The following is a 24,146-nucleotide window of genomic DNA, read 5'->3' as shown; positions in this document are numbered from 1 at the left end:
TTACTTTCTGAAAGTTTACGGAAATTGTTACCAAATGGGGAACCAGCTGGCAGAAATGAAAATTAGAACATATAATACTATAATGGAGTTTTAATACCCCCTCCATTAAAGAAAAAAACATTCTCTCAGTAGTCCTTGTTTCAGTCATCTTGCCCTGCCCTTAAATCCATCAAAAGACATACAAATGCACTTTTATGAACTTCCACAGTAAAACACTGGGCACGCTGCTCAAAATCCACTAATACTACAGTAGAAATACATCCCAAGCAGGTCCTGGAAAGACATTAGTCATCAGTGGTGAGTGTGTTGAACTGGGTGAATTCATCATCCTCATTGAAACCTTTATGTTACCATAAAGAAATGAACACAAAGACCGAATGTATGAGTTGTCCTCTGAGGTTGACACACTTTAATTTAGTACAGCGTGAGCCACGTGGCACGTCTACAACAGTACTGGGGTTGAATATCCTACATACTGCAGTAACATCTGTAGATACATCATATTTACAGTTTAATTTAGTGATTCATTATACACAATAGCAGGTTTGAACAACTAAAAGATCCCAGAACACAATACAAACTCGCAAAAGACAGACCTGTTTCCCATGAATCTGATTTGTTAAAATTTTGGTTCAACATGTGTTTATTCACTGGCTTTACTTTACTATTTTACTACTGTACTTCGTTAGATTTTTCACCAATCTGTATTTTGAGTGTTCATTTTTCCGATTTTTTCTTTTTTGTAACCTTTTACTCCCCACATTTTAACCAAATATGTGCTGTGTACTCCTTACATTTTCAGAACAGGGTTTATATTACTTTATATTTGCAGGGACTTCTATTTTGCATCATTGTATGTTTTTCAAAACATCCAGACTGATTTCAACCTATTTGAATAGAACGTTATTACATACAGAGAACAACGTAATATAGACCAAAAACCAACTTCAATGAGATTTGTAAGATTGGATCTATATTTTGTTTGGGGCATGCACTTGTGTACCTATACTTGAGTGATGAGGCTGGATTACTACTACCTCTATTAACAGACATTTTTACTTCTACTGGAAGAACTTGTGCATTTTTACCACATTTGTTCACTATACACGAACAAGACATGGGGCAGTTTAGTTGTTTTGCTCAATGATAACCAGCAGTAGTAATAATAGGAGGACAAGATGGAGGAGGAGGAGTATGAGGAAGAAGGGAAACAAACACCTGATGAGATCCTTCTAACTCTTGTTTACCATTTTCTTCATGTGACGTCAATAACCGTAGCTGGACAGTCACACAGTTGACTCTACACCCCAGATCTTCCCTGTGTTCTACATTCCTTTACCTCTATTCTTTTTGGCTTTTTCCACTCAGTTTCATCTTATTTTACTCCATTGAAGATTTCACCTTTTTAATTAATTCGATCTGTGTTTATTGACTACTGAGTTTGTGTATTTGATGGTTTTGTGTAATACGATATATAAAAGCAGAATTTGGCTTAAATGTTACATGGTTTTCAGTTTGTTTTTTAGTTGTGCATTTGTTTTAAGGGTTGCAGGAAATTGAGCGCAAGTTTCAGATTTATCCTTAAAAAAAAACAACCCAAAAAAACCACAACAACCCTGATATAAACGCTCATCTTCAAAACCTGGAAGCATTCTGGATTATTATACAGGTACAGATGAACGTCATTGATCCCCTGAAGGAGAAACGCACTGTTATTTATTATTCTAACCAGATACCATTGTCACAAGAGGCAAAGAGCAGACAAACTCACCAATCAAAAGGTTCAGCCTGATAAAAAGTTGACAAATCACTAATATGCTGTTCCACCTCTCCTTGTTGTGAGATTGAACCATAATTATTCGCTCAAGAGGTGAATGCGACTCAACACCACATGGCCTGTGGTTGAAGTCGCCTCCAGTTGTCAGGAAGCACATGTTTCTGAAACCTGGATGGATGTTGAAAGAAACTGAATCTAATTACACAAATCATTATTTGGATTCACTGAGCAACAAACTTTACTAAAACAATGTGGTGAGACAATTTAAAAAGTAGGCTTCTGAATCTGCACAGCTTTGTAAGTAGACAAATATTGATGAATTTACTGAACTGCGACACACACCGACTGTAAACAATAGTAAAACACACTTCAACAACAGACTTGATGTATAATGTCACACTGCATCTTATTACAGAAAGTAATAACACCAAAAAGTCATGCTGCCCTCACATTTACAGGTAGCTCCTATTTATAAACATAAAACATTTCATATAAAAACCAGAAAGAGGCCTTTTACAACATGTCATTCAACTCAATGATTGGTTCAGTGTGTGTATCACTACAGGCCTTGAGTACAATGTTAGAGACAAAAAGCACCTTCTTCTTTGTTGCCCCATTTGTGGCAGAAGACAACAGTGCCCACATTAACAAAGTATGGACTTCAATGTGAGAGAACAGTAGGAAACAGGACGTTGTAATCTGGTGCAAAACTGGAGCCCAAGAAAAGAGTGGGGATTCCTCTCTGAAGGAATAAAATGGCTAGACGGAGAAAAAAAAAAAAGAGAGCAGGAGAAACCCAGAATTTACTGAAAAAACAGAGACGCTATCAACTCTGAATAGATGAGATAGTGAGTGGATTTCTGTTCCAGTCACTTTCCCTCCCAAGCATCTTCCCTTTGTTTGGCAGCCAGGCGCTTTTGTTCTGAAAGACAAAACCCAGAAATGGATATTTCAACAAGTTCATCAGAAACAGCCCAAGACTAAACAACACTGGTGTGACCTGTTGCTCTAAATTTGTTGCATTTCTTTGCTACAAGGAAAAGAAAAGGACAAGAAAAAAACAAAGACAAAGAAAAAGACAAAGAAAAAGAAAAAGAAAGAAAATAGAGTACACTTTAAACTGCTGTAAATTAATCTCTGGATACAACCATACGTGGCATCCAGTCAAGCACAAGATGTACAGCACATGATGCACGTCTGCTCTGACATTTACTGCGCCGTTGTGATCTTAAGTAAAGAGCACAGCTGAGCTCAGAACAAAGGAGCTTTTTTTAGTTCCTTATATTCAAGCCCTGACTTCCTGCCTGGTCGTTCAGTGGACAGCCATTTGTGGTTTTCTGAGCCTATATACTTAAGTTCAGTCTATTATGGGAAATGGCTGCTGTTGGGATTATAGATCTGTTACGATCAGCAATGGATAAAGAGCAGCTTCTCTTGGTGTCAACTTATAACTACACTCTCTCAGTTTTTTGTAAAGTGTGGAAACAGCTCCCACTTGAGGCAGAACCTTTGTGATGCCAACACACAGGATTGCAGATGGAAATGCTGAATGGAAATGGTACTCTGAAGGAGATGGTCTGCATTATTTGCCGTGTTGAGAGGGAAAAGGAGAGGACACCCCACCTACCCCCATGGTAAATGATACAAAATTATTATTACAACCCTGGCTTTAAAGGTCCATTGTGGGGTGTGGTTTAATGTCACTTAGCTGTGCAGTTGCAGATTCTAACACCTGAATACACCACAAAGAGGACAAAGCCCCTCGTTACAGCCAGGGTTAGTTTTGTTCATTCAAAATAATGTTTTGAAACCTGTTAATGTTTTACAACCTGTTCATTTCAGCAGAGTTTGGATCCAAGAAGGCTTAAAGGCAGAGAATGGATACAGGTGTACTTAAGTTCATTTTGGAAAACGTTAAAAAAAAATGAAATATGCTGAGGTCATGTGTACAGTAAAATAATCATTAACTAATATTATATATATATATATATATATATATATATATATATATATATATATATACACATACACACACACACACACACACACACACATATATATATATATATATATATATATATATATAAAATTAATGCTGTAAAAACTAGGGCACATTAGGGTGACTGGTTTTCCCACTCACTCAGGTTATTACACTTATGCCTCACTGGATCTGTGCCTATAACGACAAATGCACACACATGTACTGCTGGTTGAAGACTTCAGCTGAGCATAAAGTTTTGGTATGATGTACCTTTTGCCTCTTGTAATTTCTTCCTCTCTGCCTCTCTTTGCTCCTTCGTCAGGTTGCTCTTCACACCAAGAGCACCAATCACAAGCTTACGAGCTAGTGCTGCACTCGTCTGAGGTCTCTCCTTAGCAGGTAAGAGGTAGTCTTAGGATAAAAGAGAAGAATAAGGAAAACAGGGGATATTAGTTTTCAATTACTCAGCATACAGATGATAAATAAATAATCAAAAAATCAGATGGCATTGATGGTACCTGAGCAGCTACGGGCTTTGGCTTTAGTAGCAGGGGAAGACTTGGAAAGTGGGCGCACCTTCAACAGTGGATGATTTGATCTGAGGGCCTCACGAGCTGAGAATAGCAAAAAAGGTCACAAATTACAACTGCAGAGGAAAACTCATTAAGAGGACAGACTAGTAGAAACAACTGTATCACTTCTATTTTCAATAAATATATGTCCTAAAAAATAACATGTGGCAAAATGTTCTCACTAACCTGCAATAGGGCTGGAGAAGAGACCCAGGGCATGTGCATCATCAATCCATTTAATATCAAACCCTCTCTGTCTAAAAGCACAGAAATACACAGGTACTGAAACCAAGGGGATCATTAAACATAATTTCTCAAGAAAATTGAAACACTTTTGCTTGGTTTAATTTAGCCTTGTAATTACTATTCTCAGAGACAAACTAATCATACATACTGGTAGGGCTGAAATAACTTGAGAAGGTCCTCTGTCTTAAATTCTGCAGGAAAGTCATAAATCTCTACAATGTGAGATAGTTCATCCTCTCTGAGGTCGATGTCATCATCGTAATCTCGGTCCATGTTGTAGTAATCAAACCTGGGCTCCTGAACTGACTCTTTCTTTTTTCCTTCCATCTTAGCAAACTGCAAAAGTGTAAGAGAAGCGGCATGGATCAATGGCAGTTTAAGTCACAATTTTTACAAAAGTTACCTTGAAAACACTGAGAGTGACTTAATATTTTCCAACCAAACACTTACCTCCTCCAACAAGTGTGGATCAAGGCAGTCCCCATCATCGTTGAACAGGGTATCCCAGCTCTCCTCTTCCCCCTTCTCATCCTGAGGGGATGTTTCCTCCAGTCGTGATTTAACATCTTCTGTTACATTAGACAACTCAGACTGCCCGTTACTCTGCACTTCCGTGTCTTGCAACCTCTCCGCTTTTGCATCAGACTCTGCCTCACCATTATGTACATCACCCCCATCTTCTCCTCCACCAGGTGTTGTTTTAACTGCTGCTCCAGCTTGGTTCTTCTTGTTCTTGGCGTTCTTTCGTGCCTTGTCTGTATAGCGAGGCCTGGGTCTTGGTTTAACTTCACCCTGAGTCTGAGCTTTGTCTTTGGATGCTTGGAGACGTTGTTTTGGGACATACAGAGCCTGACTTGGTCTTTTTGACTGTGAGGAAGGTGTAGGTGAAGGCTGGATTGGAGTACAGCCCTCCTTTGACTCTTCTGACTCCATTTTTATAGATCACAGTAAATCATCTGTTTAAACATTAAAGGATACATTATAATACGCGTCATGTATGTTACTCGTTATGCCCTTTTTTCGATATATTATAAATAAATCCTAAATGAGTTTAGTGGCAAAATGCGTTCCTGTATCTTTTATTCAAACAATTCACAAAATTAAAGTACAGTACACACAGTTTGGAGGTAGGATTTTAAAGCACTCCATTGCCAATGTTAGCTTACATGTTTAGCTAGCTGACGAAAAGGTTATAAAACTCTCAACATCATACTAAACAAGAAGTTAACATCGATTTGACCACACTTCCAAATTCATTCGCTCTCTTTCATTTAGACTCATTTTGTATGTGAACTGAGTCACATCATTTTAACCTATTCTTTTGTCTCACCTGTTTTGGTTTGTTTAGCAACAAATCTTCGTCGCAGTGATGACGCAGAGGTAAGAGTCACGCGGAGAATTATGGGTATTGTGGTTCAGCGTGGCACTGCTGCAGAATAAACTGCCGCATGAATCTGTCATTTTATGACGTAGTTTTTATGCATTTTGGCAAAATGATTCTTCACACAGATTTAACTAGGTTTTTACCAATGTATCTTCAATTAATATTTCTTTTTTTTTTTTTTTTTTTTTTTTTTTTTGGGCCATCGTAATGTTTATCATGCTTACAAACAAACCCACTTCCGCCCCATGTCCGGGACATACGTGTATTTCATTGGTCAAAACCCAAAATATTCCTGTAGGTCCTCGATCATTGGCCAGTCATGTTCACGTTACACAAGCTGTTTCGTAAATTTTCAAAGCATGAGTTGTGTAAGGTGAAGTTGTTGTTTTTTTTAACCAAATAATATAACTGTGCTGAATACTGTCATATCTCGGCAGCAAAGCCACACTAGTGACACCTTTTCACACGACAAAGCTGTCGGGTAAGACTAGTAAAATTTATTTATTCTTGTTTTCTGGAACGTTTCGGCATCCCACTGTATATTGTGTTTACTGTCTCCCCTTACAGCAGTGAGTACATTTTTATGAGTAGAGATTCTATTGTGCATAGACTGAACTGTCATGATCATGCACTGCAAACGTGTTACAGAAATGCTGATCTTCTGGTATATAAATCAAGTTATTGGAAATTCTGATAAACGATGAAAATCTGATTCTTATTCTGTTGTTCACTAGTGGATTTAGCTGCATTACAAATGTATCATCCATATGATATTTATCTTTATATTCTGTTTTTGCTTATTTTGTCCGTTTTCTTAATTTTTAAACTAAGTTATTACGGCTCTTTCATAGATTGAATGTTCAGAATGCTCTTGGCTTTTTTTTCTCTGTTGGTAAACTATGCATATGTTGATGCATATTGAATCTCCAGTGCTATAAAAAAGTATGTGCTTTGTACCCAGACATACTGCAGTGATGTGGAGTTCAGGTCTGGTGTTTCTCCTGGTTGGACTACAGTGCCACGCCCAGAACTCTGAGCCCATGTTTCAGGTTGTAACCCAGACAATGCTTCCCCCTGATGGACTGCACAATCCAACACAGCTCAACTATGGGATGGCTGTAACAGATGTGGATGGTGATGGTGACCTGGAGGTGGTGGTGGCTGGGTAGGTGTGGACAAAAGATTAAACTTTTGACAGTCAAGGCAAGTTTATTTGTATAGCACATTTCATGTACAGGACAATTCAAAGTGCTTTACATAAAACATAAAAACATCACAGGAGAGACATAAAAATAAATTTAAGATGAGAGAAAGTTAAAATATAAAACATTTAAGTTAAAATAGACATTAAAATCATCAGCAATAAAATGTGATTTTAAAGTTCATTTAAAAGACATTCTCTAAGAGTTTAAGGGTCAGACAGTACTGTGTGACAGGTATTTCAATATTGTGCTGTACTCTCCTGTTTCAGGTACAACGGGCCCAACCTGGTGCTGAAGTATGATCCCACACAAAAACGGCTGTTAAATATTGCTGTTGATGACAGTAACTCTCCATACTATGCCCTGAGAGACCCAGCAGGAAACGCCATTGGAGTTACTGCATGTGATGTGGATGGAGATGGACGTGAAGAAATCTACTTCCTCAATACAAACAATGCCTACTCTGGTAAATACTACAAAGAGATGGGTAGCATCATTGTATTTTTTAAGATTCTGGTGGGTTTCTTTTCCAGATGACAGGACTATTAAATTGGGATTTTGGACTGTGACAGTTACATATAAAACAAAAAAACTTTAAAACTGATGATGTAAAATGAAGGTTTTGATAAATATATTGTTCACTTGGCCACAAAGATTGATAAAACATTTTAAGTATGCATGAACCAGTTGCAGAATGTAAAAAAATCTTTATTATGCAAACTACAATGAAGTAAAAACTTCCAAAATGAACAGATATGCCAGCATCTTTGGTGTTGCTTCCTTTTAAAAAGCAAATCTTGACTGCCTGTAAAAGTTAGTAAGAAGATGTGCCAAATCATAAAATATTCTGTAATTTGCTGCCTATTGAAGTGTTACATCTTAAATTACAGTACAGTAAATGGAAATTAAAAACAGTTTATCTTGTATATTGGCCAGCACAGTGCATTCTCTTTTGATGAGTTCCCTTCAATATATGTTAAATTTTTCCTTGTTATGATATATATATATATATATATATATATATATATATATATATATATATATATATATATATATATATACATATATATATATATATATATATATATATATATATGTATACATATATATATATATATATATATATATATATATATATATATATATATATATATATTTTATCATTGCAGGACGGGCAACTTATTCAGACAAGTTATTCAAGTTCCGTAATGGCCGCTTTGAGGATTTGCTCAGTGATGAGCTCAATGTGCGTCGTGGTGTGGCTAATCATATGGCAGGACGTTCCGTTGCATGTGTTGACAGGAAGGTCAGTAACCCATTTTATCCACCTACACGTAAAGACCACATCCTTAAATCTTCATAACTCTCCCCTCCCACACTTTCACTCCTTTACTGTTTCATGCTTTCCTTCTCAACACCGTCTGCTTTTTCTTGTCAGGGAACTGGCCGTTATTCAGTTTACGTGGCCAACTATGCCAGTGGCAACGTTGGCCCACACGCTCTCTTAGAGATGGATGAGGCTGCCAGTGATCTGACCAAAGGTATCATCGCTCTGTCTGATGTAGCTGCTGTGGCTGGAGTCAACAAGTTCACAGGTGAGGAGTCAGTGAAGTATTAGATATTCTTCTAAAGTGATCAGATCCAGATGCTGCATTCTCAGTTTGGTTGCTGTGCAGGCGGTCGCGGTGTGGTGGTTGGACCGATCCTCAGCCAGTCCAGGTCTGACATCTTCTGTGATAATGAGAATGGAAACAACTTCTTGTTCAAGAACAGTGGAGATGGGACTTTTGTCGATGTGGCCAAAAAAGCAGGTGAGTTTGACCAGTGGTGGCAAGGCTTTGTTGGAAATGTAAGAAGTTCCATATTACTAGTCACTAATGACCTCATCAAACTATTTAGTAAATAAATAAACCAGTTTTGATAATTACTATATGTTTTAAACTGGGCTGTAGGTGTCAAGATATAAATCAGACTGTGTAAACCTCATGACCGTAGTCAATGCTGATCACAGTGATACAAATCACAAGTTTACTGCCTTCAATATTTTCATTTAAATAAACGTCTGTTAAATTGATGCTCTCAATCATCAAATGAGTTCACACTGTGGTGGTTGAGCTTATGACCCACTGACAATATTAGAGGAAAGCCTTTGTATTTAGATGTTTATGATCTACTGACATTAGATGATGTTACTCTATTATTCTGGTACTGTAAAACAGTTAGAGACACTTTTCCAAACTGTATGAGCCATGGATTAGAGCGCTAGAGTCATGTCTGCTTGGATCTTCTTAGTGATCTGTAATTACAGCTGTCAATATATTTAACCTGCCTCTTATGATTAACCAAAGTTTACACTGGGGTAGATATTCTCCAGCCCAAATGCACAGTCCACAGAAGAGGGTAAAATTGCAGTGTCTTCTCAGACTACTTGAATTACAATATAACCTTAGTGTAATCTGTTATATGTGTCTTTATCTACAGGTGTGGAGGACCGCTACCAGCATGGCAGAGGAGTAGCACTAGCTGACTTTAATGGTGATGGAAAGACAGACATCGTGTATGGCAACTGGAACGGTCCACACAGACTGTATCTGCAGGGCAGCAACTCTGCATTCAGGGTAAGGAAGTGAAATGGATGAAGAAAAAAGAATAACTAGAAGCACTCAGAGAGCACAGACCTCCGCCAAGGCAGATCAGTGCCCTGGATTTGGATGAAAATTTCAGGAAATGTTGATACTGGCACAGGGAACAAATGATAAAATTTTGGTGGTGATCGGGGGTGGGGGGGGCACGGGGGCCCACTGATCTGCCTTGGCGGAGATCTGCGCTCTCTTTTCTAGAAAAGCACTCGTAGAGCAAACATTTCCTGAAATTTTCATCCAAATCCATCCATAACTTTTTGAGTTATCTTGCACACAAACAGACAGACAAATAAACCAACGCCGACAAAAACATTACCTCCTTGGCGGAGGTAAAAAGTAAATTGGAATGTTGGATGACAGTAATTTGCTCCTCTGTGCAGAACATAGCCACTGGGGGATTTGCTGCCCCCTCCCCAATTCGAACAGTCATCGCTGCTGACTTCGACAATGACAAGGAGCTGGAAGTGTTTTTCAACAATATTGCCTACAGAGGCAATGCCCCCAACAGACTGTTCAGGTAATATTTTATTAAAGTAACTTAAACTATCTATCGAACTTATTGTGAATTTCAATTTGAGGGTCAATCGTGTTCGTCTGTATCTGTTACTTATCTGACTTAGAAGCACATTATAATTGTGAACTGTTCCTCATGTTGAAAATCTGTGTGTTTTCAGGGTGTCTAGAAGAGCGAATGCTGACCCTTTGATCCAGGAGCTTAACGTGGGTGATGCTGCAGAGCCACAGGGGCGAGGAACAGGTCAGCATTATCACAGAATGAAGAACACTGGTCACGCAATTAATACATACAAAGACATACTTTTATGAATTCAATTCCTGAACAGATTATTTACAGCAGGGGTGTCTAACTCATTTTAGTTCAGGGGCCACATACAGCCAAAGCTGGCCCGACCAGTAAAATAATAGCATAAGCTATGAATAATAACTAAAAAATTTTGTCTTTGTTTTCATGAAAAAAAAGGAAAGTGCAATTTTCACAATATTTTTCCTCAGCTTCTAATTTACACATGTGCATTACAATTTACAGGTCACAGTGGATCTACTAAGACACAAAACATGTAGTAACAGGCATAATATCGTTAAAAATCCACTTATTTTCCTTAAGATTAGTCATATTTTTTGTGAAAGGATCATTTTTAAATGTGAGCATTTTCATCATGTAATTTTACTTTTTCCATACTAAAACAAAGGCAAAAATTTTGAGTTTTCGTTATTTATAGGACTTACAGTGACCCGGCAGCTAGAGTGTTTGGAGGATGATTCAGTGAAATCTCTGTGTTTCTTTTGGACAGGTGGTACTGTGACAGACGTGGATGGGGATGGGCAGCTGGACCTGCTGCTGGCACATGGAGAGAGCGCCCAGCAGCCAATATCTGTCTTCAAGGTCACACAGGTGTGTGTGTGTGCATATTTGCATCTATAACAGTTTACTACGGAAGACTATTTGTACAAATTACATTTCTGTCATTTTATGTTAAAAACATTCAATTGTATGAGAAGTAGGAAGTTTTCTACACTTAACAATACTATATTTTGAGGTTTTTAAAAGCAAATTCATGCCTTAGGAGACAGGATGTAGCCTTCTTGTCTAACAGGGTTTTAAAAACTCTGAGTGACAGTGATTTTTGACAGTAGCTGTTATTGGGTTTAGGTATGGCTGCACATAGCTTCATAATGATGAAAATGTGCTGTTTATTACCCCGCCCCTGTTGTGGAAATGTTCAGTGACTCAGCATGTACTTAACAGTATTAAAGATTATATTAAAAGTATAAAATATAAAGAGTATAAAATATAAAAAGTAAATTTTTCCACCATACCCCCCAAAGGGGGAGGCAAGGGGTAAGGCAAGGGTTTTTGGTTTGATTTGTTCATTTGTTTGTTAACACTCTAGCAGCAAAACTATTGGTTGAATTCATACCAAATTGGATTTGTAGATTACCAGTGACACAGAATAGATCTGATTATATTTTAGGAAAAATAGGTCAAACTTAAAATTTTTAATGAATTTTTAAAATCTTTTTTCTTTTCCCATTTACTTATAATGGGCAAAATTTCACATGTCTGTAGCAGCAAAACTATTGGTTGAATTCATACCAAATTGGGTTTATAGATTGCCAGTGACCCAGAATACATGTCATTGCATTTTGAGAAAAGTAGGTCAAAGTTCAAATTTTTAATGAATTTTTAAAATATTTTTTCTTCTCCCATTTAATAAGGGGTGAAATTTCAAATGTCTATAAAAACATCAATTTTTCTTTCAATTCACTCGAAACCTAGTGCATATATAGAGGCAATTGATATGCTGACATCAGCACATGCATAGACATGATGACATCAGCTGGATCCATGCCAAAATAAGTAACAATATGTGCGAGGGGTGGGGTTTGTTGTGTCTGGCACCACTTGTTCCATTTAATTTCAGTTTCATTCATTCATTTACTTACCCCTGTTGAAACTTTAAATAGGATTCTCCTAAAACACAGCTGAATACATTACTCATCATCTCAGACACTGACAGACTGTATATGTAGCTCTGATCATCTAAATCCTGTCCTGTCAAACTTGTCAGGGCTCATCCAATAACTGGCTGCGGGTCATCCCTCGTACCCAGTTTGGCTCTTTTGCCCGTGGTGCCAAAGTTACAGCCTTCACCAGTAGGAGTGGAGCTCACATACGCATCATTGATGGAGGCTCAGGATACTTGTGTGAAATGGAGCCTGTCGCCCATTTTGGTTTAGGTAACTGTTAATCCTCACTGATTTACTGAGATTAGACACTTTAAAATACACTGTTCAGCCAAAACATTCTGATAAATAAAGTGGTATTAATATAGATTATCACATTACAATGGGACCTATTGCTGGGTTAGATATATTAGCCCTTGAAATTCATGTGTTAGAAACAGAAAAAGGGCCATAGTAGAGATCTGAGCAACTTTGACAAGGAAGAAATAGTGATGGTCAAATCACTGGGTCAGATCATCTCCAGATCTTGTTGTTCATTACCAGTGTAAAGTGGTTAAAGCTGACCAAAAGTATCTAAACAACAACTGGATCTCAACCAATCCAGCATCTATGGGAGTATAACATTATTACCACCTGTCTAATATTGTGTAGGTTCTCCTTTTTCCACAAAAACATCTCTGATCTGAGGCCTAGACTCCACCAGACCTCTGAAGGTGTGCTGTGGTATCTGGACCAAGACGTTATCAGCAGATCCCTGAAGTCCTTGAAGTAGAGAGGTGGACCTACATGAATAAGATTTAATTGTCCAACACCTCCCACAGATGATCAGTGGTCCTCAGATTGATATGTCCTTCCTTAGTCCATTTTTGGTCGATACTAACCACTGCAGACCAGGAACACCCAACAAGACCTGCAGTTGCATAAATGTTCTGACCCAGTCATCACCGTTACAATATGGACCTGGTCAAAGTCACTCAGTTGCGTACGTGACTCATTTTGCTGCTTCTAACACATCAGCTTCAAGGACTAAATGTTCACCTGCTGACTAATATATCCAACCCAGTGAAAGGTACCATTGGAATGAAATCTTTGGTGTCATTGATCAGAAGGTTAAGGCTGATCGATGTATCTCCTTGTAGATATGTTAGTTCTTGTATCCATTTGAAGGTCCATATCATGTGTTTTTGAAACATTTCCAAAATTCTTCATGAGGTAATTATATGTCAATAATGTTTTTGCTCACAGGGAATGATGAGGTGAAGGTATTGGAGGTCTCCTGGCCAGACGGCAGCTCCACCACTCGAACCCTTCAGCCTGGAGAAATGAACTCAGTGGTAGAAGTCGCATATCCCACTGAGGGAGAAACGTCTGCGCTCACTAATGACACTCAGGTACAGATGATAATGAACTGAGCTCACCAGTCACATAATGCTTGTTTTACATCCTCAAAAAGTCATCTTACAACAGTCTACAAACATAAGATCAATCTGTAGATGAGTATTGGATTCTTAGTTCCAGTTCTGTTTCTCTTTAAAATGTAACTGATCAGTGAATTTGGTTTTGATTACATTTTTTTCAGTGTGGTGAAGGTTTTACTGTGAGGAATGGCCGCTGCACTGGTAAGCAAACCACTAAACAACTATTAGTGTCATCAACGGTAAATTAAATGATGCCAATATTCCATTTTTAATTTAATTTTTTTTTGTTTATGTTCTACAGGTGAAGAAATGAAATAAAAAAATGAATGGAAAATATGGAGAGGTTTAGAGGCTGTTTGGCTAATGCCTTTTTCTTGTTCTTTTTACTCTATGAGTAGTGTGTTCATCTTCTTTTCATATCTTTTCATGTATATTTTCATGATCACACTAACTCTTACAGTTGTGTTAGGGTTGGTATTTTCCATGTGCTGTAGCAAACAACATAAATAAAGTCTATAAAATCAGTGAGATAATTGAGTCACATTATCATTGTGTAGCATTGGAGCTCATTTATGTAACTGACTTTTGTCTTCATCTATTCCTCCTTTGTGCTCATGTGTCCAGTCTGTCTCTTCAGCTGTGTCTTCACCTGTTTTCTCTCCCTTCCTAAACGCAGCGTTGGCTCCATTTTTCATCAGTCTCCACTCCACCTCTGTCTCCTTGACCGAAGCCTCCTGCTTTAGAACTGTTTTATTGCACTGTGTGTTGGTTCTGTCTGCACTGGCAGATCTGACCTGATGGTATCCTTCAGGGTAAAACTAATAGACTGCATTTTCAGACAGCATATTTAGCAAATCCAGCTCTGCACACTTCTGCTAAAGATCAGAGTTTGATGTTTTCAGTTCAATCGGTAACTGCCTCCTCACAGATACCATCTTGTGTACAAGCCCCTGTTTGCTCTGTAACCTGCATGTGCATGTGGTCATTTTTCCATATTTAAGGGTCAGTATCATGCTTTCTTCCACATGAAGAAACAAAGCCTGCCTCAATATTATATCCGCCATTTTTATTATTGTAATTAAAGCCCTGACAAAGATCACTTTTAGTCAATTTTATATATGAACTCAATTTTCAGCCAGAGTCAGAAGAATATCTCAGCAGTGTCTTTACTTTTGTTTTTCTGGACAAGTCTCACCGTTTGAGAGCAGGGTTTAGCTTGGAAAAGGTGATATCAATGTACAGTGGTGGAAAAAGGTTTTTGGATACCCCATGCATTTGTGATATATTGGATTAATAATTTAAGAATCACTCTTAACCTATAAAGACCCAGTGCTACTTTTGTGCTAGTTCCAAAATATTTTTTTCTCCATATTTAACTTTTCTTATGTGATTTATCACCATTTATTATTATGTTATCCTCTGTATTTTGCATTTTTTTAGTGAACAGCAGGTATTTTCCTATATTTAATTTACTGATCATGTACGTTTTCATTAAACCTTAAAGATTAAAGTTGAAGTTTTTTATACCAGAAACAGAGAAAAGTGAAGAAAAAGTGACTCTTTCTGCAAAATCTCCCATTAACTGAACATAAACCAAGTGTCTCCATCCACTTTCATTGATCCAACTCCATGGGTTTTACTGATGAATCAATGTTGTAGAAGATGACAGTGTTTCCACGGTGATGATGGAGCCTCTGAACATCCAAATGGGTCATATCTGATGACCATGAAAAGATGAATAACTGTATTTTACATCAATTATTTACATGTATTGATAGGATTAGTAGATCAACAGGTATTAAACAATTCAGATCAGTAGATGGTTGTGGTCGTCGATGGCTGTTTGGGTCTTTATGGGTTAAGTCATTGACCTCTGCCAAGTTTTGTTTCATTCTCCAAACCCACATGCTCCCTTCTGCATGTGCTCATTTACATCAAGGTCAAAATTGGATGTTTCAGCAAAATAATGAAACGCATCCGGGGGATGACATGTTGAAACAATCAAGAATTTAGTTTTGTTATTTTTTCTTGTTAACAAGAAACACACACACACACACACACACAAAACCATTTGCATCTGTTTATGTCTGATGCAGCCACACCTTTTGGAACACAAAAAAGATTTTTCAGCAAATATTTTGAGAATATTTAAGACTATGTAAAATTTTAAGGGTGTCTGAGAACCTTTTTCCACTACTGTACTTGAGCTCTTCAGCTTCTCAGGGTGTCCCATTTCACATAATGTAATTGTAAAATTTAATGTCTTTACACTTGGTTCTTTTTAATAGATATGTCAATGAATGAATCAGGGTTTAGCACTTTGATAAAAATGTGTGGGAAGTTACTGAACTGTTTGCCTGGACTGTTGGTGACTGATTTTTTTTGGTGTCAACCAATGTTTTGTGACCTGATTATTAATCAAATATGCAGCCTGGCCAAAAAATCTGGATATAATGAAACTATGAAGAAAATATTCAAGATCCTCCCATTAGATATTTAGTGCAGTGATTAATATGTTTCAGTTGCAACATATTCTTTAACTGATGCAGTGAGTAGCCTCTTATTTCTTAAACATCGATCATTTTGATAGAAAAAGATTGGACTGTGTTTCAATGAAGAAAGGTCTTGTGGTCTGATGAGTCCAGATTGACCCTGTGTTGGAGAGATGGAGTATCAGAGTGAGAAGAGAGGTAGATGAAGGGATTACCCAGCATGCCTAGTGCCTACAGTACAAGCCTGTGGGGGCAGTGTCATGATCACAAATAAATGTGATATTGTATAAATGTATCAAAAGGATGCCACAGTGAAAACATGCTGTAACCAAAGCTAAAGTCTAAATATTAGAATGTGGGACCTTTTTCTAGGCCAGGTTGTGTGTAATATACACATATAATAAATCAGGGGCTTTAATGTCAGATTGTAAGTGCATGCACCAATTTAAAGACATTTTATTATGTAGGGGAAAAAAACAAAGGTAAAGAACATTTACACTACACAGCTGTGATGAAACAGTATTTATTTGACACGGATTGTTTTTACCTCTTTGCCATGTGTATCAAACAACAAGCAGTACGAAAGTTTGCATTTGCACAAAATGTCACCAAAATAAAAGACACATTCACATTTGTGGACCAGTTTTTGGCAGTTATTGTTCTTTGGAAGTTTTTTTCAGAAATAAAAAGATGGGGTGGTTTAGTTTAAAACACGACTGTTATGATTCAGGAAGACTTTTTGACCCATCATTTCTCTATTTACTGTTGCTTTTGATGCACAGTATCTTTTTGCATAATCATAATTTAGGAAGAGATGGTCTCGCTCTTTGAAACCAAGAGGTTAGTTCTTAGTTTTGTGCATGTGTCTGTATGTAAAATAGAGGCTTCATGTGAGAAATATGGAAGATCTGCTACATTATATACATGGACAGGCTGGAGGACATTCATCAGCTACCAGACAGCATGATTTACAGCAGAAGGTGAAGGAGGAACAGCTTTTTTATAATATATATGGGCTCTGAGTAGATGAAAAATTGTGATGCCCTTTAAATACATCCTTCCTACATCTGCTAAGGTCTGGAAACTCATAAAGAGCTACAGATAATACTTAAAAGCCTATGTGCATATGTGCATTGTTGATGGAATTGAGTCCAGTTCTCCAGTTGGTCCAGTTTGTTGTGGCTTTCCTGGACCATGTGGTGCAACTGCAGTGGCTGAGGTACTATGAGGTTTGGTGAGGCTTGTAGTCTTCACTTGTGGTTCAGTATTTTTCTTCCTCTATTTCTGTCACGTCTTTGCATCTTTTTCTCTCTCACCCACCAGATTTAATTTAGTAGTGGCAACTTCAAAGACAGAAAAGAAAGAAGGGTACGGTCACACAAAGTCTTACAAGCAACATTTTCACTGGGACACTGCATCCTATAGTTTATGTGTTAACTAGTGATGTGCAGATCGATACTGAAACATCAATATCTCCGATACCAGATCTTTACACTCTAGAATCAATTCACAAATCAAAATATCGGTACTTTTGATACTTCGGTTATTTGAGGTAATGTACATCAGGAACACAGTAGAAAGTAGCTAAACTATTTGGATCTGATCCAAATGATATGCGATTGGTGAGAACTACTTCTTCTTCCGCCTGGGTAAGTGTGTACTGTGTCACGCTTCTCAGTCAGTTAACTCTGACTCACTCAGTCTGTACTGGTTTGGTGACAAGAACATGAACTGACCTTCCCAGCCCTAAGCAAACTAGCAGAGAGATACCTGGGAATGACTGCCACTTCTGTACCAGCAGAGAGTCTTTTTAAAGGCAGGAGAAGTTCTGAGCAAAAAACAGAACAGACTAAAGGGGAAAACAGTAATCGTTCCTTAACAAAAACTTGTGAATGAGGAAAAGTGTCAATGTTGGAGTGTTACATGTTCAGTATTTTCATGTTTCATGTTAACGCATTCATGTAACGTCAATTAATATGCAAGTTTTCATTTTTATAATAGTTCTTAATAATTAAACAATAATTACTCTCATGTCTTGTATTCTTTATGAAGTTATGATTTGAAATATGCTGTTTTTTTGTTTTAGATTTTCCACACATTAAGTGTATTTGTACAAAGTATTGGTATTGGATCGGTATCACCAATACTAGCCTGAATTTTACTCAGTATCAGATCGTAAAGGAAATCCATGGTATCGAACATCACTAGTGTTAACCCATGCACATGAATTTGCAAGTAAAGTGCATTTTTAAACCACTGAATGTGGAAACAACTCCAATATTTTTATGAATCTGGAGAATCAGGAGTGAATCCTTTGTGTGAGCGTAGCTTAAGGGTAAATGAGCTAAATGTTTAGGGCAGAAGTAGTAAACGTGGTTCTAAGATCTCCTTAAGGATTATGAGTGATCGGGGAAGGGGGACTCGGCGTTAGGAAGTACCCGGTCATCGAGCAGTGCTGCCGGACACTGAGCTGCTCCCTGAGCTGGAGCCACTGGAGCCCCGGTCCTCATAGATGGAAATCTCTATCTGGTCACAGAGGAGTCAAGGATCAAGGGTTTGCTTTAGAGTATGATTAAATGAGCAGACAACCTCAACACTTAAACACTTATATCAGTGGTTCCCAACCTTTTTTGACTCGTGACCCCATTTTAACATCACAAATTTCTGCCGACACCAGACATTCAAAACGGAGACAATTTTTTTTTTTGCTAAAATTAATTTGTTTTTGATCATGTAATAGTTTGCTATACTATGTTGCAAATAAACATTAATTTTAGATGACATTTAGTCTATATAATGTATATTATTATGGACGGAGGCAGAAAAGCCAGGTGTAGATTACAGCACAACGTGAGAATTTGATTTTCCTTGGTCAGGATATGTACAGTCCGTCCAGCTTGGATTTATAAGGCTGACAATTAATACTGAACAAACAAGAACTCAAACTATGAATTATGAAAGAGCTGCAGCATCTGAAACTGACCACAATGAACATTTGAAAGATAAACAGTACCACAGTGCTTCAGTTTCAGCTTCACAGTCTGTCGTGTCTTTTATGTACTGGGATTGTCTCTCTCAACCTACCACATATTTTTTATTTGTAATTTTTTTGTTTTGTTTTGTTTTAATCAATTACTAGAAATTTCAGGCGACCCTATTTGAATTGCTGGCGACCCCACGTGGGGTCCCAAACCCAAGGTTGAAAAACACTGACTTAGACACTACTAAAATGATCTGTAGGTGGATTTCCAAATGGCCTGTAAATGTTTAGCAAAAAAAGGAATTTCTACAACTGTATCCACTTACTACTACTTTAATCTACTACAGTTATATGAACACTGTATTTTAATACAATCACACACTACCTGAGCTGTTTATTGAGGGGCAAAGAGATGTAAAAGTGAGTTAGTCATAAAACCCAAAACTGTTCCCTGACCCAGTTGTATTGGTCATATATGAGCAATTATTTTAACAATTCTCTTCATAGTTCTTCATATACAGTAGTATTGTGCTGCTGGCTGAATCTAATATGTGTATTATAATGACTCAGCAATGATGCTTTGTTTTCTCATTCATAATTATTCATCAAATCTATTTCCACTAGATGTATTAACAATTACATTTTATCATGAAATTAACTATTTTGTTTCTCAAAAGCATAAAAAAATTGTGGTATTTAAAGATTTTGTTTTTCAAATTTTATCCATATGTAGATTGATGTTTTGTGTGCATTACATTGAAAATACAAATAAAACAGCTAGATGTATATTTTAGCATAAAAAATGTAGTAAATAATGCAGCTATTTTAATTCAGATTAATGTAATTTGTCCTTGATCACACAAAAATTCTATGAATTCTGCATGTAACTGTTTTACTAAAAGCAGTGTATCCAGATGTATCAACAACATTTAAATTTTTTTGCAAATCTGATGACACATTTTTTTCCTTATGTAAAGCTGTTACATGTTAATCCCCTACAGTGGAAAGGATACAACACGCATTCCCCTCTCGATGGGATCTGTGATGAGCAGACCTCTGGGAGCGTAGATCTTCTCATTCTGCTCCTGAATGTACTTGGCTATCTTCTTCAGCACCTGAAATGTCACAAGAGGAAAAAGGCATGTCATCCTAGTGTATGTTAAGTCTGTAATAGACATGTCCAAACATCACACTTAAATGCGCATCAGGTTACAGTAGATTTCACCGGTCTGACCTTCTCATAGCGCGTCTCCATGCAGAGGAAGATCAGATAGGCTGTAGCACAGGCCAAACATCCCTCCAGGTACGACTGGCCTCCGATCTTTTCTGCCTCTGCATAGTAGTTATTCAGCGTCTTCACAGTGTCCTCAAACAGTGTCCGTTCAATCTGGACACAGAACAGAATAATGAGAACTGAATGTGGTAACAGAGTTCTCAGAAAATATAACAGGATTGCACTGTTTCTATTTATGCGATTGGAGTCATATGGCGCACCATTCTTCAAGCCAAATTTCTCTGCAGTAACAATACAGTACATCATATTTTATCTGACTTGAGTGTTAATAACTCTGCAAAAATCCTCCCACTCTCAGGCAAAATCTTACAAAACCAGAAATAGGATTATATTGGTGATAAATAAGATGTGTGACTGTACCTGAGCTAACAAATACCACAAAGGCTTCTATTCATTTTTCATTTAGTATTGTTAATCATTAGTGACTCTGTTTAATGTAAATGTTCTGATCACAAAGGGTTCACACACACAAGATGTTGTGATTCATTTAACTCATAAAGGCCCAAACATCCACCGCTGATATATGCCCTTTGAAAATGCACACATTTTAGTCCAATGCAAATGTAAGAACCATATATGTGTCCTACTGAGCATTAACATGTGTTCCATGGAGCAGAAGGTATGATGACTAGTTGAATATAAGTATTGGAATGGTGCAAAAAGTCAGGTGCGATGGATTGTGTACAAACCAATAGGATGTCGGAATAGTACATGTTTATACTTCTCATCCAACCACAGTCAAATTCACTCTATCTGGATAGTTTTATTTTATTTGAATGATGACAAGCCGGAATGAAAACAAGCTGAAATGAAATAGGAGTAACAAGGCTATTTTTAAAATTAAGGAGTAGACAGTACAGAGAATTGAATGAAAATGTAAGGAGCAGAAGTCAAAAGTCGGCTGAAAAATAATTACATCAGTGAAGTATAGATAACCAAAATGTATACTTTGGATATGGTTGACCGTGAATGGTGATCAGGGATTCTCTGGAATTTACTGTGACTATACACCAGTGAAAACATAATTATGAATAGTACATCCCATTTTTCCTGTTAGATCCCCCTACCATAATACTTGCTTGATTTTTATCCTTAATATTATTTGAAATACATTTTTATTGCTTCAGTGACTTTTTATAGTTTTATTGTATTGTTTTACTGAATGTCAAGTAGTCTTAAGGTTTTTATCACTTATTGGATTGTCTTTTTACTGGTTTCATCATTTTTGCTTGTACAAGTAAATCACTGTATTTTGAGATGAGTGAAGCTTGAATGAATGAATGAATGAATGAATGAATGAATGAATGACAGCTGGCAGGGAAAGTAAGGACAGGACATGAAAACACTATATTAAAAAAAATATCTCCTCACCCGGCTCTCCAGCTCAGATGGAAACTTGGTCTGAAACTTGCAGGTGGTCCCTTCGCTGTAGTCCCTCTGGATAAAGACTTTGTTGGCCAAAGACGCGCTGTGCCTCAACTCCTGCAGGTTGTGGAACTGGGGACAAATCACCCATAAGACAATGAAGGTGGACACAGTATCTCCTTAATGAGTCCTCCGAGACACAATGCACTGCATCTCTCTGTGCACCTGCTCTGTTGTAAATGTGTGCAAACAGCAGCTGATGTTTCCGTTTTTTAGAAGTGGCTGATGGTGATGGAGGAGGAGTGGGCAGAATGTGATCAATCACTTTGTGGCTCAGTGTCTGCACTCATCTCTGCCTTGTTGCCTGTTGGAACAGAGCCCAGCTTTTGGACATACTATCTTTTCCGTGCACGCGCATTTCATTGTCTCCCTCTCTTTTCCTCTGGTCTCAAAGGGAAGTAGAGCTTGTAGGAGATGGGACAACATTTCACTACAGCCCACAACAGATCGATGGGGTGGAACAAGATAAAGCAGACCGATCATTTAGACAAGTTAATGCGACACCAAAATAATGTAGAAATTTGGAGTGGCATTATAAATACACTATTACCTATATAGTTGGAATAATTTTGTTTTCAGACACATTCTTATTTTTATTCCTATTTATACACATAAGTAATCACCTTTAACCTGGTTCAATGATTACATACTGAGTCCCAGTTACACTTCATCCATCAAGACTAAATCACATTATCACAATAATTAAATGAGAAGAAATATTCCATTCCAACTTTATGGACAACAGTAAAATTCCTGTTATCTGGTAACATTTTGACCCACAATTCTTAAAAAAACAAAAAACAAAAACAAAAACAAAAACAAAAAAACATTTAGACATACTTTGACCATTTAAGTGATCAACATTTAGTGACTGGACCTTTTTCAGATTAACACACCTTTGTCACATGTGCTTTACAAAAAATCTTTTAAAGAAGTAGTTGGCTGAGGCTTAGGTTAGTTGCAAAGATGATGTTTGAGGAAGAAGAAGAAGATGATTTCAATGCAATAGTCTTTCAGGCAGGAAGATGAGTTCAAAGACACGTGGGGAACAATATGGTGAGTTGGATATAACATACAATCTAATACTTTATACTTCTTGTGGAACTTGTGCACTGACATGATAAAACTGAATGCATATGTCAATGAAGAGGTGTTAAAAATACAAATGCAAGAGCAATAAAGAAGACTTAAATATATTATTTTGGCCATTTGTTATAATTCTGTGGCTCATTTTGGTGACAATATGAATCAGTAAATCACAGATGTAGAAGAGTGACTGGATAACAGGACTGACCCAAATGTTACTTTTATGAATCAGGTTGATTTGTTTGGTTTTGACAGAATTCTCGGTTGAGGATAAAGACGCAGTGTGGGTGTCAGTGCGTCGTGGCGTCTGTCCATGGTGCTGAACGCTGTACCTCCGTGTGCGTGTGTGTGTGTTAGTGTGTGTGTTTTAGTGTGTGTGGTCATCATCGTGGCCTGTCACCGGATTAACGAGGCGTCTCAACAGACAAAACAGATCTGCTTTCACCAAAACAGCTTAACATTGCGGGAGGAGTGGCGATCCGGTGTTTCTGCCCCATTTCTGCGTCTATAACGAGCAGCTTAGTTGATTTTTTTTTATTTCCACTCAGCTGTTTGTGGTTTTCCAAAAGCCCAAAATGTGGTCCACGGGAGGGGCATTTAATTAATAACCTCCCCTCCAACCAGCACGAAACGGGTGTGATAATGTAGGGCACAGTCGTCGGTTGTGATCCAACTGAGCCGCAACTGAATCAGCAGAGGGGCGAAGCTGAACCGAGTGGAGCCGAAACGTCCCCGATGAGACGTTCACCGCACGCGCTCTCCGTTAATGTAACCACGGGAAACATATATGTATACACGCTGCAAAATGAAAGGTCGGCAGGAAATTAAACAGATAATACGTCTGTCTTACCTCTGTCGCCATGTTGCCATCCGTGTCCGTGGGGACGAGTCCCTGCACGCGCTGAAATCGCTTTAGTGGGACAAGAGCGCGGAGTGGAGGGAGGGGGAGTAGAGGGGCGGGGCCAAGCCTGCCGAGTGCACGGAGCGGGTCACCACGACCCACGGAGTCTGAAGTCACAACCTACAGTTCATCTGGTGATGGGTGGGAATCTATCTATCTATCTATCTATCTATGACCAAAAATAGTGTAAATAGTCAAATAATAAAAATGCCTGTCATGTCTGAGCAGCAAATCAGAAGCGATAGATAGATAGATAGATAGA

General features: G+C 37.8%; 3 protein-coding genes across 6 annotated transcripts; 1 reads left to right on the top strand and 2 right to left on the bottom strand.

The window, feature by feature from the left end:
• Positions 1-380: 380 nt before the first annotated feature.
• Positions 381-6,027, bottom strand: r3hcc1l (R3H domain and coiled-coil containing 1-like). Its single transcript, XM_030135343.1, has 7 exons — positions 5,907-6,027; positions 5,027-5,532; positions 4,725-4,912; positions 4,517-4,587; positions 4,277-4,372; positions 4,029-4,169; positions 381-2,699 (listed from the first exon to the last, which is right to left on the bottom strand). The coding sequence occupies exons 2-7, from the start codon at positions 5,507-5,509 to the stop codon at positions 2,647-2,649; spliced, it is 1,032 nt and encodes a 343-aa protein (XP_029991203.1). The 5' UTR covers positions 5,510-5,532; positions 5,907-6,027; the 3' UTR covers positions 381-2,646.
• Positions 6,028-6,303: 276 nt separating this feature from the next.
• On the top strand, positions 6,304-14,796 carry crtac1a (cartilage acidic protein 1a). 3 transcript variants are annotated; one of them, XM_030135316.1, is made up of 14 exons: positions 6,304-6,441; positions 6,922-7,125; positions 7,432-7,628; positions 8,332-8,468; positions 8,601-8,757; positions 8,839-8,973; positions 9,644-9,780; positions 10,185-10,321; positions 10,479-10,561; positions 11,115-11,215; positions 12,393-12,561; positions 13,534-13,679; positions 13,868-13,907; positions 14,383-14,796. In XM_030135316.1, the coding sequence occupies exons 2-14, from the start codon at positions 6,935-6,937 to the stop codon at positions 14,502-14,504; spliced, it is 1,752 nt and encodes a 583-aa protein (XP_029991176.1). In that variant the 5' UTR covers positions 6,304-6,441; positions 6,922-6,934; the 3' UTR covers positions 14,505-14,796. The 3 variants fall into 3 exon arrangements, with proteins under 3 accessions (XP_029991176.1, XP_029991185.1, XP_029991192.1); XM_030135325.1 differs by lacking the exon at positions 14,383-14,796 and adding an exon at positions 14,008-14,234; XM_030135332.1 differs by lacking the exon at positions 14,383-14,796 and adding an exon at positions 14,008-14,234 and having other exon boundaries at positions 13,868-13,911.
• A 1,909-nt stretch (positions 14,797-16,705) lies between these two features.
• On the bottom strand, positions 16,706-23,922 carry golga7ba (golgin A7 family, member Ba). 2 transcript variants are annotated; one of them, XM_030135362.1, is made up of 6 exons: positions 23,834-23,922; positions 21,844-21,969; positions 20,413-20,565; positions 20,192-20,293; positions 18,637-18,724; positions 16,706-17,541 (listed from the first exon to the last, which is right to left on the bottom strand). In XM_030135362.1, the coding sequence occupies exons 1-5, from the start codon at positions 23,843-23,845 to the stop codon at positions 18,641-18,643; spliced, it is 477 nt and encodes a 158-aa protein (XP_029991222.1). In that variant the 5' UTR covers positions 23,846-23,922; the 3' UTR covers positions 16,706-17,541; positions 18,637-18,640. The 2 variants fall into 2 exon arrangements, with proteins under 2 accessions (XP_029991222.1, XP_029991213.1); XM_030135353.1 differs by lacking the exon at positions 16,706-17,541 and having other exon boundaries at positions 18,285-18,724.
• Positions 23,923-24,146: the final 224 nt, after the last annotated feature.

The sequence above is a fragment of the Sphaeramia orbicularis genome, chromosome 1 (genome assembly GCF_902148855.1).
Source record: "Sphaeramia orbicularis chromosome 1, fSphaOr1.1, whole genome shotgun sequence".
NCBI classification, from domain to species: Eukaryota; Metazoa; Chordata; class Actinopteri; order Kurtiformes; family Apogonidae; genus Sphaeramia; species Sphaeramia orbicularis.
This window is presented reverse-complemented; position numbering and strand designations above follow the sequence as displayed.